This window comes from Phoenix dactylifera, chromosome 12 (assembly GCF_009389715.1).
Source record: "Phoenix dactylifera cultivar Barhee BC4 chromosome 12, palm_55x_up_171113_PBpolish2nd_filt_p, whole genome shotgun sequence".
Classification (NCBI taxonomy): Eukaryota; Viridiplantae; Streptophyta; class Magnoliopsida; order Arecales; family Arecaceae; genus Phoenix; species Phoenix dactylifera.
The window spans coordinates 7,846,576-7,861,169 of NC_052403.1; the positions used below are offsets into that span (position 1 = coordinate 7,846,576).

At 40.7% G+C, this 14,594-nt stretch overlaps 3 protein-coding genes across 3 annotated transcripts; 2 read left to right on the top strand and 1 right to left on the bottom strand.

Moving 5' to 3' along the window:
- Positions 1–7: 7 nt before the first annotated feature.
- LOC103712662 (huntingtin-interacting protein K-like) lies at positions 8–4,637 on the bottom strand. Its single transcript, XM_008799245.4, has 4 exons — positions 4,434–4,637; positions 3,667–3,722; positions 504–570; positions 8–430 (listed from the first exon to the last, which is right to left on the bottom strand). Exons 1-4 carry the CDS (start codon positions 4,575–4,577, stop codon positions 350–352), a joined length of 348 nt encoding a protein of 115 aa, XP_008797467.2. The 5' UTR covers positions 4,578–4,637; the 3' UTR covers positions 8–349.
- A 218-nt stretch (positions 4,638–4,855) lies between these two features.
- LOC103712663 (pentatricopeptide repeat-containing protein At2g29760, chloroplastic-like) lies at positions 4,856–6,580 on the top strand. Its single transcript, XM_008799246.4, has one exon. It carries the CDS (start codon positions 4,856–4,858, stop codon positions 6,578–6,580), a length of 1,725 nt encoding a protein of 574 aa, XP_008797468.2.
- Positions 6,581–10,594: 4,014 nt separating this feature from the next.
- Positions 10,595–14,391, top strand: LOC103712674 (stachyose synthase). Its single transcript, XM_008799258.4, has 4 exons — positions 10,595–12,633; positions 12,724–12,901; positions 12,996–13,363; positions 13,607–14,391. The coding sequence occupies exons 1-4, from the start codon at positions 11,146–11,148 to the stop codon at positions 14,180–14,182; spliced, it is 2,610 nt and encodes an 869-aa protein (XP_008797480.2). The 5' UTR covers positions 10,595–11,145; the 3' UTR covers positions 14,183–14,391.
- Positions 14,392–14,594: the final 203 nt, after the last annotated feature.

Consider the following 14,594-nt stretch of genomic DNA (forward strand, 5'->3'; position numbering starts at 1 on the left):
TGTGAGCTACTCAAATAGGCATATTATTGAAATGACAAGAATTGCAACATCCAGTGCGAGGTCCAAGAATGTCCAGTAAAATAAGTTCAAGCCTCCAATACATGTGGAATCCATTGGAACAAATTCAGCTATAGAAACTAACAGAACCAGAAGGTAGATGTTTGACAGAAATCAATGAGTGCACCAGGACAAGACAGTTATGTTTTATGTAAAATTTAGAGTACATGCTGGCGAGGAGACTACTTCTCTTTTCCGTATAGCTTAAAAATATCAGGATCTCTACCTGTTTGCCTAAGATAATGCTGCATGATTGCAAAAATGGAGCCAAACGGATGTGCCATGCAAACTTCTACTGCAGTAAAGAGCGAATGGCAGCAACAGCATCACCTTTGTGCACCCTCAGTGTTCTCTCTGCCACCTTTTTGTCCAACTGCATAGAATGGGAGGATATTATTGGTAAGGTCATGAGCCAAGTAAAAGAAGGATAAAGGAAAGGTTTTTGCCTCAAGCTCATTCGCAATGATGTCTACATCAGTAGGATTGATCTTGACAGCAGCCAGTTCCTTCTCCCTGAAAGCAAGTTAAATCAGTTTGGACTGAATTCATTGTACATACGAAAAACTACCCCATGCTCTAAAAATAAGATCAATACAGAGTTACAGACATCTTTTTAAATCTGGTAAACAAGTATAAATCGAGTACTGTGCCTTCAATTGTTAGAATATCTAAATTTATCTGGAGAGGAGAATCTTCCAAGTTAAATGACAATAGGCTGGGAATGCACAAAAGTAAGGACCTAAATTAATTGTTTCAATATATCTGGCCAACACTTGCTCCTAAATCAAAGAATTGGAATTCTAATCACATTTTAGTCAAACACTGAGACCAGCATGGATAATGTTAGTATGCTTCTTAGCAAGGTTCAAAATCCTAGTATTGAACCACATAATGGTACCTGTTGGTACAGTCTTAGAATGCCAGGTACATGTGTTGGTTCAGCATGTACCCATATTCGCTACACCCCCTGTATTGCGTATCATCTTGGTATCGATGATGGTACGGTATGCCCGATACAGGATGGTACACACCTGTACACCAAACCTTGCTTCTTAGCAAAATTAAGGTTACTTCGAGGGAAAATGCAATGTTAAAGACACGCAAGGAGCCTAAGCCCAATATCAGAAGATCAGGTTGCCTGCAATGTAAATGGCATCCTGATTGTCATATTATGAGAAGTAGTTAATAGTAAAACCAATACGAAGTAGGCATTGAAACCAAGCAACCATAGGACCATTACTACAATACAGTTACTATGTTTCAGCACTCAATTGGGAGGCATGCTGCTATTTTGCTTCTTGGTCTCCCTTCTTGTTTGATAATAAGGGAAGATATAAAGAAAAATGAAGTAATAGTAACATCGCTAGCCAAATTAGCATCATAGAAGGCAAAGACCCGAGGCAGAGAATTTTTTGCACTTTGCAGACACTGCCTGCATTAACTCCATTAAGACCCATGTTGGATGTTAGAGTTTGCCTTGTTAGAAGGTGAAGAGCTAGAGTCTCTGGGAGCTAAGGAATAACAATAACAAGATGCAGGGGAATAATGGTACCAATTATATTAATCTCAATACACTTGGTTCCTCGCGGAAGAATAACACCCATATCAACAAGACATCACTTTGAAACTCAACTAGGAGACAAATTACTTCTTGGCTTCTGTTTTGTTCCATAAAAAGAAAATATAGAGGCAGTAAAGCATTCTTGACGCACCAGGAACCAAGGTAGCAGAATAGGTAGCAAACATTTGATTTACAGAAAGAAAGAAATGATGCATATTGATGCTATTAAAAAACAAGCAAATGAACAGAATATCATGACATAGGTAACAAAGTATGCACAACAGCCATTTGTAGTGAATAAAGAATGTCACAATCAGACATGGTAAGATTGATAAGGGTAGCAACGAGCTAGAGGAATAAGCCATCACTGAGAAGTTGGCCTGATATGGTCAATGTTTTGTCAAAATACATGGTAAAGAATATCCGTATTAACTAATGGAGTAAACAAGCAACCTTATGAACCAAAAAGTTATGTAAGGATTCATGTCCATGTCAAACTAGTTTTAGATTACCAATTTGACAAACTGAATGCAAGTTGGGGTAGATCATATCATCAAGGACATACAGAGTTAAGCCCACAAGGGAAAAAAATAAAAAAGGTGCATTTACGGTCTGCTTGATAAAGTTTTTGCTAGAAGAGCTTAATGGGACATCTGAAATATGCTTGAAGAGGTTGTTTATCATCTTTACTGGAACTCATTACAAAACACAAATTCACCATTTCGAATGATAAATGATAAACAAAATGAGATACCGGAGAAAAATTTGATAGGACCATTGTCAAGTCAATATGTATAACACAATTATCCCACAAAAGTAATGGCTCTTCTGACTTGCGAATTTAAAAAATGAGAAACAATGTATGAATATGCACAAAAAAATGCTATAAACATCAAGGTCTCTAACAGTGACACGTTTCTCTCAACCATATCATTTATCTTATGTGTATGGATAGGGCTGCTGAGAGTTTTCTAAATATGTGTATGACCCTGAAACTGAAAATAATCATTTTGGCTTTCTTGGATCATGTACCAACTAAGGTAATTAAGTTACTGCAGCCAACAACAACTACAGCATGGGGAAGATCCATGAAGAAAAGGAAGACTATCAACAAAGCTTGCATAATAAAGAAAACAAACTTGTAGAAGTTATAAGGTTGGACTCTAGATAACCTGGTGTTAAGACGAATGGATGTGTTAGAAAAAATGCACTAATAAAAAGGTAAAAGCTGTATCTGTTGAGAATTAAGTGGGGAAGGTCCATTTAAGATGGAATGGACACAAGTTATGAGGTTCTCAAAAATCCTTCATAAGAAAGCTTGGATTGGAAAATTAAGGGAAAGAATTAGGATAGCAAGGCTGTAATTTGTGACAAAAGATTTCGCATGGATGGCTTTAACATGAAATGTAGCTTCTAATAGTTGAGAACCATGAAGAAGAGTTCAAGCACCTGACTCCAAGTAATTGAAATAATTGGTTGTGAAGATTATATTTGAGAATTGAGTGTGGAAGATCCACTTAAGATGGAATGGACATAGGTTATGAGGATCTCAAAAATCCTTCATAATAAAGCTCGGATTGGAAAATTAAGGGAAAGACTTAGGACAACATGGCTGTAATTTGTGAGAAAGGATTTCACGTAGATGGCTTTAACATACAATGTAGCTTTCAATAGATGTGAACCACGAAGAAGTGTTCATGTAGCTGACTCCATGTAATTGAACTAATTGGTTGTACAAACCTCAGCCATATCTTTTTTCTTAACCCCAAAACATTACCATCAAGCCTTATCTCAACTATTTGGGAATAACAGTGGATGCCCTAATATTCACACATATCTTTTGCTTGATATAAGCAAATGCAATGCAATCAAACTCCAAATGTTGTAATTTAAAATATAAAAAAATAAAAGAGAGTTCATAAAAATTTGGACATAACCGAGAGTGTGGAGGTAAGGCATAAGATCCATGCCGCTAAAGCTTTTGTGTACTATCTAGGGATTCTAAACAGGCAAGGATTCGATAAATATTCACTCAGATATTCACTCACCTCAGTCTCATCGCATTCCAATCAGCTTCTTTTGAAGAAGCAAGAGCTGCCATGGCCTGCATGATACCAAAAAACATGACAAGTTGACGAAAAGAACAGCAGCAAATAACAATCTAATCTTGTTCAAATATTTAAATAAAGAAAAGCAGACTCCTCACAAGAAGAGACCTAACGCTTCAAATCCTACTTGACCTTCTCTTTTCTTTGGGAACATAACATCTTACTAGAATTAATCTATAAACCGAAAAAATACAACTTGATTTTCTTTCGCTTCTGTAATAACGGTATTCATCTATGCAGGAGGCAATCATATTTATGCATAAACGCATGGATGGGCAGTCAACTGAAAGCATGATAAAAAAAATCCATTTTTCTCAGGAAAAAAATAAAATCAGAAACACCATGTTCTAGCCAGAGAAATACCAAAACAAACATCAAAAGGTGTCACTTTGACAACTGTAATACCATAAAAGAAACATCTTTTCTTGAAATGAACTCCTAGATAGCACAAAAGAAACATGTAAAACCCACTGCCAACACGAATCAAGGAAAAAAAAAAATCATTCAAGAACGCAGCACAGACTACAAAAACCCACCGAGAAACCGAACGTAACATCCAAGCAAGAAGAACTAAAAAAAATGGTATCTATGTCCGATGGATTCAAGGACCCAAAAGAAAAGACGTAAAAAATCCTTCCTTGATGCCCTTTTTTCCCCTTTAGATTACACAGAGAAAACAAGAGATGATGAAGAGAGGGACTGCTGACACTTTGGACACGGGTGGAATCGAGCTGGCGGTCTTCGACGCGATCGGTGAGCTTGTCGAGGGCTTTGCTCTGCTGCTGTAAGTCCTTCGAGTCCGCCTCCGCCGGCGGCGGCGGCGGCGGCCCGTCTTTGTCGCCACCCTCCATTCCCTTTCCCTTCGGAGCTCGCTCGTCTCTTCCTTTCTTCTTTCTTTTCGCCGGCGAAGGGGAAAGGGAGGCGAGAATGTAACTTTTGTAGGGCTGCTCAATATATATTTATATTCTCTCTTGACAAAAGTTTCCCACCGTTCAAATTCCCAAAAAAAGGTAGCCGTTGCATGCCCCATCTCCCTTCCCTCCTCCCCACACCGCCAACCCACCCAACCTGCCTCTCCTTGCTCCAATCATGCGCCGCCGTCCCCCGTTTCCTCCAAATCCACGCCCAAATGCTCCGAAACCACCTCTTCCAAGACCCCTTCGCCGCCGCCAAGCTTGTCGAGTTCGCCGCTACCTTTCCCCAGGGCAGCCTCCACTACGCCCACAAGCTGTTCTCCCAAATACCCCACCCAACTATCTTTTCATGGAACACCCTTATCCGAGGCTTCGCCAACTCCCCTTCCCCCGCTCCTTCCCTCCACCTCTTCCTCCGCCTGCTTTCCTCCGATTCCCGGCCCAATTCCTACACTTTTCCTTTCCTCCTCAAGGCCTGCACCCGCCTCGCCACCCTCGTGGCCGGGGAGCAGCTCCACGGCTTCATGATCAAATCCGGGGCCGACCTTGACATCTTCTCGATCAATGGCTTGATCCACATGTACACCACTTGCCAAAGAATCGATCTCGGGCACCGGGTGTTTTACACGAGCAATGAACCGGACATTGTCTCGTGGAATGCTATGCTGTCGGGGTACATCAATTGCGGACTTTTGGATCATGCTCAGCACCTTTTCGATGAGATGCCTGAAAGGGGAATTGTTTCTTGGAATGCGATGATAAATGGGTATGCTAAGTCGGGCGATATCAGAACAGCTTCGGAGCTATTCGATCGGATGCCGGAACGGAATGTAGAGTCTTGGAATACTCTCATTGCTGGGCATGCGAAGTGTGGTCGGTTCGACGTGGCTCGGAGACTCTTCGATGAGATGCCCATAAAGAATGTTGTGTCTTGGAGCGCAATGATAACTGGGTATGCCCAAGGGGACTGCCCGGGTGAGGCATTGGCTTTGTTCGAAAAGATGAAGGAATTGGGGGTGAGGCCAAATTTGGCAGCAATTGTGAGCCTGCTCTCAGCTTGCTCCCAACTCGGAGCTCTCGAGCGAGGGAGGCAAGTTCATGCTTACATTCAAAGGAACAAAATGAAGATGGATTCAATTATTGGAACAGCGCTCATAGACATGTATGCTAAGTGTGGGTGTATCAATAAAGCATATGAGGTTTTTGATGCTTTGGCGCCAAAGGATGTGTTCTCATGGACAGCGATGATCGCCGGCTTAGCAGCGAACGGGCATGGGATGAAAGCCTTGGAGCTCTTTGCGCAGATGGAATTGGACGGGATAAGGCCTAATGAGGTCACATTCGTCGGTGTCCTGTGTGCTTGCAGCCATGGAGGGCTGGTTGAGTCTGCAGAACGATACTTTGATTCGATGAGGGCGAAATACGGAATGGAACCGACAATTGAGCATTACGGCTGCTTGATCGATGCATTGGGACGAGCTGGGCTCTTGGAAGAGGCAGTTTCCCTCGTGCAAGCTGCGCCAGCCAATGCTGTGTTGTGGGGGACTTTGCTCGGTGCTTGTTGGATCCATGGAAACGCCGAGATAGCAGAGTATGCCATCGATCGCCTCGTCGAGCTAAAGCCCGAAGATGGTGGAGTCTTTGTGCTCTTGTCTAATATCTACGCCATGAGAGGAAGGTGGGATAAAGCTAGAAGGATGAGAATGCTAATGAAGTCAAAGGGCCTTGAGAAGATCCCTGGTTGTAGCTCGATTGAGGTCCATGGCATTGTTCATAGCTTCTATGTGAGAGATCGATCGCACCCTAAAACATTTGAAATCTATCAAATGTTAGATGAGATTGTAATGGAATTAAAACTTGATGGCCACAAACCAAACACCACACCGGTATTATTTGATATAGAAGAGAGAGAGGGAGAGCATGCAGTTGCTCAGCATTAGTCAGTTCATAGTGAGTGCATCTTTTATTTCTGGAAACAAGAATGTCAAGGCCTTGTAATATTTTTTTTGGGATAGGAAGGAGGAGAATTATCAACTGTTATTACTTGGATCAATTACTCTCATGTTAACAGGCAGGCACAAGAACAAACTGGTTGGCAGGGAAAGTGTTGGAAGGGGACTTAAATGAGAAGCTAGGAATATTATATCAGTCGTCGATAGATGGGTCGAAGAGTATATAAGTACCATAAGAATTTTTAATCTATCTAATGCATCTAGGGTGTTTTGATGGATGGGTACAAGATAATATAAGACAATCATGATTCCTCATCATGGTTACACATAACTTAGTTCCAAAAATCTTGATCGATGTTAACCTAAATTAAATTTTGGATGTAAATATTGCCCCATCAGCTCAATAATAATGGATATTTTTTTGAGCTAAAGAAGTATAAGTTGAGACCCGATTATGAACCTTGATCAAATAAAAGAAATACTAGATGAATCATAAATATAGGCTGTTGATTAATCAATTATCTTGACTATAGCATGTCATCATAGCATATATTCTATCGATCATGTCCATTTCCATTAACTATGTCATAGGGTATGATTTTCAAATCAACCGAACATGCTATCGACCATGATATGGGCCATAAGTTCAAATAAATCAATCGTATCTCTAATTAGAAGAGAGCAACTAGATTACCCGGGCAAACTGCACCAATTGTTAAATCTAAACCATCATCCTCGAGTCTCATGCATTATATATTTAATAAAAATATACACACGAACGGCAAGTAGTTTTATTGGAAAGTAAAATTAGTCATTCTACATTATTCCATAACCGAATCCGATACAATAACAAGTTCAACAAAATCCTAACAAGAGAAGGACATTTTTTTTTGGGGTACAAACTAGATAAGAACTTTGAAAACCTTTGTAAATAAGTGCATAAACATGCTTTTTTCCAAAATGAACAATAAAAGAATCACCAGTCTTTTTTGGAGCTTCAAAGTTTGTCATATTTTAAAGCTCTGGGCCTTGACATAGATCATCTAGATGGGAGCTTGTTGAAAAACCCACAACCCACCCATCTCAAGAATTCCAGAGCTATCCCTTCACCACCCAATTAATCTTGTCTGGAAGTCTTGACTCCTATGCTTTCTATATTACAACTACCATTCAATGATGGATCCACTCCTAACTCTTCCACCAGTCTTCCCCCTCTCTCTATGGTGTCACATATGGTTCAGATAACCGTTGCCTCCACGTCTAAGAAAACCACAACCAGAAGTTTCCACTGCCCAGAAGATCTACATATAAAATATTATCTTTAAGGTTCTCATCTGCTACACTTTTCCAGTGTTTTCTTAGTTCAATTTCTCAGCACCTTCCTTAGTGCGTGTCACCTTGGTGTTATACGGCAAAGTATTATTATATTGGAGTCCACCAAAGAGGCAGTGCCACAGTGAGGCATGATGCATGGATAAGTAGTACCTCAGATGTCTCCATGCACAGGTGTCAACTACCTTATCTAGTGGTATATTCTGGGCGGTTGTGGAATAATTCTTCCTGATTCTTGTCGACTCTATTTGGTCGGTCATTCGGTTGTGAGCATTGGAAGGACCATTGACTCCATCAAGTGGCTTATACTTTCATGGGAATTTTTGTTTCATGGAGTAGTTTAGATTTCTAGAGTTAGTTTAGCCGAGAGGTCATTTACTAGAATTCACAAATCTCCAGAAAATTAGTATATCATATGTTCATATGCAATAGTTGATGGACCAAGGCTTAGCTGAAACACTTTGATGCCATTTTTATTTGGAAGAAGTTTTGTATCAAATCACATTTAGGTGCTCTGAAATTTCTAGACAACTAAGATGCTTGTAAAGTTGATTACTATAGCAAAAATAAGAAGTTATATATATTATTCTAAATTCTTCGCATTTCGGCCCTCTCTAGTATCCACAAAATAATTAGTCTTTTTTTTTTTTTGATATAATGGTAACTCATGCCATATGCATATGAATACACCCATAAGAGTCAAAAAGAAAAAAACAACTAAGAGAGGAAGGAATATAGTCGAGGCTCTCCCAAAAAAACTCTTATGGTGCGCAACAAAGGAGGTAACTCGGTTAGCAGCACTGTTCACTTTTCGATAAACATGGATGGCTCGGAAGGCTGCAAGCCTTCTTACTAGCTCACACATATTTCGTATTAGCAGATGTCCTCCCAAAGGAATTAGTTCGCTTGTCCAATCCATAATATGGCACGAAGACTTTTACAAGGGGAAGGAATCCAGTTCTTTGGAGAGCTCAAAGTGCTGCCTCAATGGCTTTAAACTAAAATACACCAAAAGGTGGTGAGGGGATCCAGGCACCAGAAGTGGCTCAAAATCTCCTTGATCCATATCTTTTGAGATTTTAGGAAAAAAGAACTGAGCTAGTACGTTGTGTGACCAAAAAATAAATCAGACATGGGCGCCTTTGGGTGTATGGATTGGATTAAGGAATAATTAGTTTAATCATTCCTCCAAATTTGTGGCTTTTCAAGGAGTTGATGAATTAATAAAAATCTTACCATTATTAGTGCCTTAATGCTTTAGAAAAAAAAAGGGTCTCAAGTATCCCAGTCATCCAAAATCTTACAAGTATGCTTGGGTCAAAATTTACTAAGGTAACTGGTCTGTCCAAACTTTTTTTTTTAAAAAAAATAATAAGCCAGATTAGCTCCACTTTTTCCTTTTGTTATTTTTTTTTAAATTTTTGGTGCTATATTTATTGAATCATCTATATTTATGCTACATTGAATTAGAAGGTTCCGGAGGTAGCAATCTGTCACCATTGCCTCTAGTGAACAATAATTAATTATGTTAACTACACAACTCTAATTGCATCCTTTTCCTCTTTCTTCATACTTATTTGATTGGTAAAACAAGATCAATCCTGACCCCTCTACCATTTCCTTGTTCACTTCCCACCCTCCATCTAATTCCTTCAAATCAAAATAAATTTTAGTCCAACCCTTCTCATATCAAATTGGCCTCCATAATATCCTTCTTTTCTTTGTAAAATTCTTCCCCTTTATATATATATATATTCAAAAAGGTATTGCTGATGCCTATAAGCTAGCAAGAAAATACTCAAGTGACTTCATCTAAAACTCATTTATCAAAGGAAAAACAGAAAGGGCATATGAAAACCAATCATTAAAAGATTGAAACATTTTCTGAAACACATGTTTTACTTAAAAAATTGATGATATCTTGAGAGGAGAAAGAGGGAGACAAAGGAGATGGGTGTCTATCCTCTATTCCCACTAAATCCATTGTTCACCGCCCTAGACCTCCAGAAATTTCTGTCAACCACTTGCTCAAATAACTGAAATACATATACCACCACCCAAGAAAAAAAAAACCTCCTCAAAAAGAAAATTTTAGAAACTCCCCATCACATTACTTTCTCACAAAATCTATATTAATTAATATTTAAAAAATAATATACAACTAATCCTAACTATGGGCATCCTAGCAATCAATTCCTCCACCAAGTTGCCACCTTTTTTTTTTCCAGCAAATGTTGGCATATTTTAGTTCTTGCAAGCTCCAAAGAACTCCACCCTTCCTTGCTAAATAATTATTCCACTGGTGAAATTTTTTTGATCATACTCTGGTCCCCCAACAGCTTTGGTCGCTAACGGTGCCAATGCATCCATCCATAGAATGAAAAGATTTATGCTTGCGTGCTCAAACATTCTTAGATTTTTTCCGTAGATTTTGGTCGGCTGCTAAATGAATCTTTGTAGTGGTACGTGGCAGGTTCTAATTGGTTATTCATACTTTCGACTTGTGAAGTTTAGGGGATGCCAAGTTATCCAAAATTATTCACCATTTCGTCATTCATTCCATGACTCGTGACGCGTGGCTCTACCAGTCAAAAAAGAGCAGGGGCTTTTCTTTTCTCGGTGCCTATAAATAGAAGGTCCCTTGTGTCTCATGGCACCGCATTGTGAGTCCCATTGAGAGTTCCCATACTTCTGCTTGTTTCCTTCTTTCGTTTCCAGTTCTTCCCACTGGTTTCCTTGTTTTTGAGCAAATTCTTCTCACTGGTTTCAGAGTTCAAAAACCATTAGAATTTTGGCTTCCTTTGGTTGTTTGCCTCTCGATTCATTCCTCTTACGCGCAGGAAATTGTTCTCAAACATAAGTTTTGAACACCTTTCATTCTCTGAGATCTTGTCTTCTCCATTTTTCCTCGTTTTCTTCTTTGCTTCAACACCCTTCAAAGCCCCCTTAGAGTCACGGACCCATCAAAACTTGTGTTTCTCTTTTAGCTTATTGCTTCCACAAAATCTCACTTCTTTTCTTTCTCCCATAGACCGCACAGTTCTAACAACTTCACTTTGAGCTTGGAATCCTTCAACTGTGAATAGTTTGTCATTTTTCTCATTTTAAAATCTTTCAATTCTAAACAACTTGATCTTTCTTCCCTTTTCATTAAAAAAAGAGAGTCTTGAACTTGATTGTTTATTTTCACTTCTTTTTCTTCCTCTGTTTTTTCCCTGCCAATGGCTCCACACCAGGAAACGAAAGTAAATCCAGTGACCCCCACACGTGTAGTAAATGGAATAGCTAATTCTTTCTCACTATCTGATGGGAAGCTTAGCGTTAATGGGGTCACACTCCTCTCTGAAGTCCCCAGAAATGTCACCTTCAGTAGCTTCTCTTCCATATGTAAATCCTCTAATGCTCCCTTCTCCATTTACCAGCGAGTCAAGTCCGGAGCCCATAAGGGTGGCTTTCTCGGCTTCTACAGGCCACGGTCCTCCGACCGCCTGACGAATTCATTAGGCAAGTTCGGCAACAGAAATTTTCTCAGCATCTTCAGGTTCAAAACATGGTGGTCTACCATGTGGATCGGCAAGTCCGGCTCAGACCTACAAAAGGAGACCCAATGGGTCCTCTTCCAAGTCCCTGAGCTCAACTCTTATGTCCTCCTCCTTCCCTTGTTGGAAGGGAGATTCAGGTCGGCGATCGAACCTGGCGTCGACGACCATGTCATGATCTGCGCTGAAAGTGGATCCAGCCAAGTGCAGGCTGATTCTTTCAGAGCTATAGCCTATGTTCATTTTGGTGACAACCCTTTCACCTTAATGAAGGAGGCTTATGCTGCTGCAAGGGTCCATTTGAATACATTTAGGCTGTTGGAGGAGAAGTCTCTTCCTCCTTTTGCGGACAAGTTTGGTTGGTGCACTTGGGATGCCTTCTATTTGACTGTCGATCCTCTTGGGGTGTGGCACGGCATGAAGGACTTCGCCGAGGGAGGTGTCCTGCCGAGGTTTCTTATAATCGATGACGGGTGGCAGAGCATCCACCTGGATGGAGATGACCCCCATGAAGACGCAAAGAACCTTGTCCTTGGGGGCGAACAGATGACTGCAAGGCTACATAGATTTGAAGAGTGCGAGAAGTTTAGGAGGTACAGGGGAGAGTCTCTCTTAGGCCCCGACACTCCTCGTTTCGATCACAAGAAGCAGAAGGAGATTCTTTTGAAGGCTCGGGAGCTCGAGAGCACTAAGAAGGCTCGAAGCAAGGAAATCCAATCCGGGTCCAGCGACTCATCAAGCTTCGATTCCAAAATGGTGGAGTTGAGAAGGGAACTGGATCAAATGCTAGCTGAAAGAGAAGATGCTTCGACCAGTGTTTACGAGAGCTATTGTGCTGGTTCTTCATGGGAGCCCAAAGACGTGGGAATGAAAGCATTCATAAAAGATTTGAGGACGAAGTTCACAGGATTGGATGATGTATATGTGTGGCAAGCACTTTGTGGAGCTTGGGGGGGAGTGAAGCCTGGAGTAGCACATTACGATTCGAGGGTGACCCCTGTTAAGCTATCTCCTGGGCTAGCTGGGACGATGGACGACCTTGCAGTTGATAAGATTGCGGAAGGTGGCATTGGCCTCGTTCATCCAGACCAAGCAGGTGATTTCTATGATTCCATGCACTCTTATCTCGCAAAGATCGGCATCACCGGGGTCAAAGTGGATGTCATCCATGTAAGATTCTACATTTGCTATCTAGTATCTTAATTTCTCAATCTATCTGAAGTTATAGAGGAGAAAACTGACTCTTTTGCTCTTGTTCAGACACTAGAATATGTCTGTGAGGAATATGGAGGCCGTGTTGAGCTTGCAAAGACTTACTACGAGGGGCTAACGAAGTCCCTACTAAGGAACTTCAATGGAACAGGGATCATTTCCAGCATGCAGCAGTGCAATGATTTCTTCTTCCTTGGAACTTGGCAAACAGCGATGGGAAGAGCAGGTAAGATCTGAAATACTAGCCCTTTGGATGACTCCAGGAGAGGAGATTTCTCTTCCATATATCTAAGGATCAGCATATCATTCATTGTTCACAGGTGATGACTTCTGGTGTGATGATCCGAATGGAGACCCAATGGGAATCTACTGGCTGCAAGGTGCCCATATGATCAACTGTGCTTACAATAGCCTGTGGATGGGGCAGATGATTCAGCCGGACTGGGACATGTTCCAATCTGATCATGTGTGTGCCAAGTTCCATGCGGCCTCGAGGGCCATCTGCGGAGGGCCGGTCTATGTCAGTGACTCGCTTGGTTGTCATGATTTCGAACTCCTGAAGAAGCTTGTCTTCCCTGATGGATCCATTCCCAAGTGCAATCACTTTGCTCTGCCCACAAGAGATTGTCTGTTTAAGAATCCTCTTTTTGACGACAAAACTGTCCTCAAGATTTGGAACTTAAACAAGGTAAACTAATGATTGCCAGGAGGTTTCAATAACCTTGCTGAACATCTGATCATTGCCAATTCCTTCTTATATGTTTATGCTACTCAAAAACTCGATCATTATGCATTTCTGTTGAATCCTGAACTTGCTTGTTAGTTCAACATAGGTGCTCTGAACTATTTCATGGTCATGCATTAGTATATTACATTTTTTGCTCCTTCAGTTGGATTATTGGCAAGATCTTAATTGATATTGTTATTGCAGTTTGGAGGTGTTATTGGAGCTTTCAATTGCCAAGGAGCAGGATGGGATCCAAAGGAACGGCGAGTCCGAGGCTACCCTCAATCATACCAGCCAGTTTCAGGCAGTGTTCATCTGAGGGATGTCGAATGGGACCAGAAGAAGGAAGCTGGTAAGATGGGCAATGCTGAAGAGTACACAGTCTATCTCAGCCAGGCTGAGAAGTTGGTGCTAATGACCCCAAACTCAGAAGCCATCCAATTCACTCTGCAGCCATCTTCCTTTGAAATTTTCAGCTTTGTGCCGATTAAAAAGCTCGGCTCCGATCTGAGATTTGCACCAATTGGGATGATGAATATGTTCAATTGTGGAGGAACTATAACTGAGGTGGAGTATGGTGAGAGCTGGAAGGAGATCTTTGCGAGGATCAAGGTGAAGGGGGTGGGGAAGCTCTTGGTTTACTCTAGGGAGAAGCCAAAGTGTAGCTTGTTGAATGGGGTTGAGGTGGGAGTGGAGTGGAGTAGTGATGGAAAGCTGACAGTGGATCTTCCTTGGAAAGAAGAACGAGGTGGTGTCTCTGATCTGTTGTTTGCTTATTGATCAATTGATGGGAGCTTTAGGAGCTTCCAAATATCCTAATCTTCTTCCTCTTACTCTCTCCCTCTTTTGTGTGTGTGTGTGTGTGTGTGTGTGTGTGTAATAAGTGTTTTTTTTTTAGGTTTTTGAGTTTTGTATTTTTGTTATTTTAATTGTAAAATAGTGCTTGAAAATAGTTGTTTTTGAGTTTTGTATTAAAGCTTTATTGTTATATAATCAGCTATTATCTTGTTACAATCCATGATCTTTTCCGAAAAAACTAGCGAAGATATTATTTGAATCTCTTGGTTTTGTACAAGAATCCAAGATCTACCATAGTCGATGTACGGATATTAAATATACGGATGTTTTTTATATACTCTCTCCGTTTAAAGGTTAAGAATCTAGGCCTTAGAGTTTTTTTTTTTTTTTTGCT

Excerpts from the sequence above, each read along its gene's own strand:
- LOC103712663 (XM_008799246.4), top strand. The coding sequence starts at position 4,856 with ATGCTCCGAAACCACCTCTTCCAAGACCCCTTCGCCGCCGCCAAGCTT.
- LOC103712662 (XM_008799245.4), bottom strand. The coding sequence starts at position 4,577 with ATGGAGGGTGGCGACAAAGACGGGCCGCCGCCGCCGCCGCCGGCGGAG. Across the intron at positions 3,723-4,433 it reads ATTCCACCCGTGTCCAAAGT|GCCATGGCAGCTCTTGCTTC; the intron begins GTCAGCAGTCCC and ends GGTATCATGCAG. Across the intron at positions 571-3,666 it reads TGGAATGCGATGAGACTGAG|GGAGAAGGAACTGGCTGCTG; the intron begins GTGAGTGAATAT and ends ACTTGCTTTCAG.
- LOC103712674 (XM_008799258.4), top strand. The coding sequence starts at position 11,146 with ATGGCTCCACACCAGGAAACGAAAGTAAATCCAGTGACCCCCACACGT. Across the intron at positions 12,634-12,723 it reads TCAAAGTGGATGTCATCCAT|ACACTAGAATATGTCTGTGA; the intron begins GTAAGATTCTAC and ends GCTCTTGTTCAG. Across the intron at positions 13,364-13,606 it reads AGATTTGGAACTTAAACAAG|TTTGGAGGTGTTATTGGAGC; the intron begins GTAAACTAATGA and ends TTGTTATTGCAG.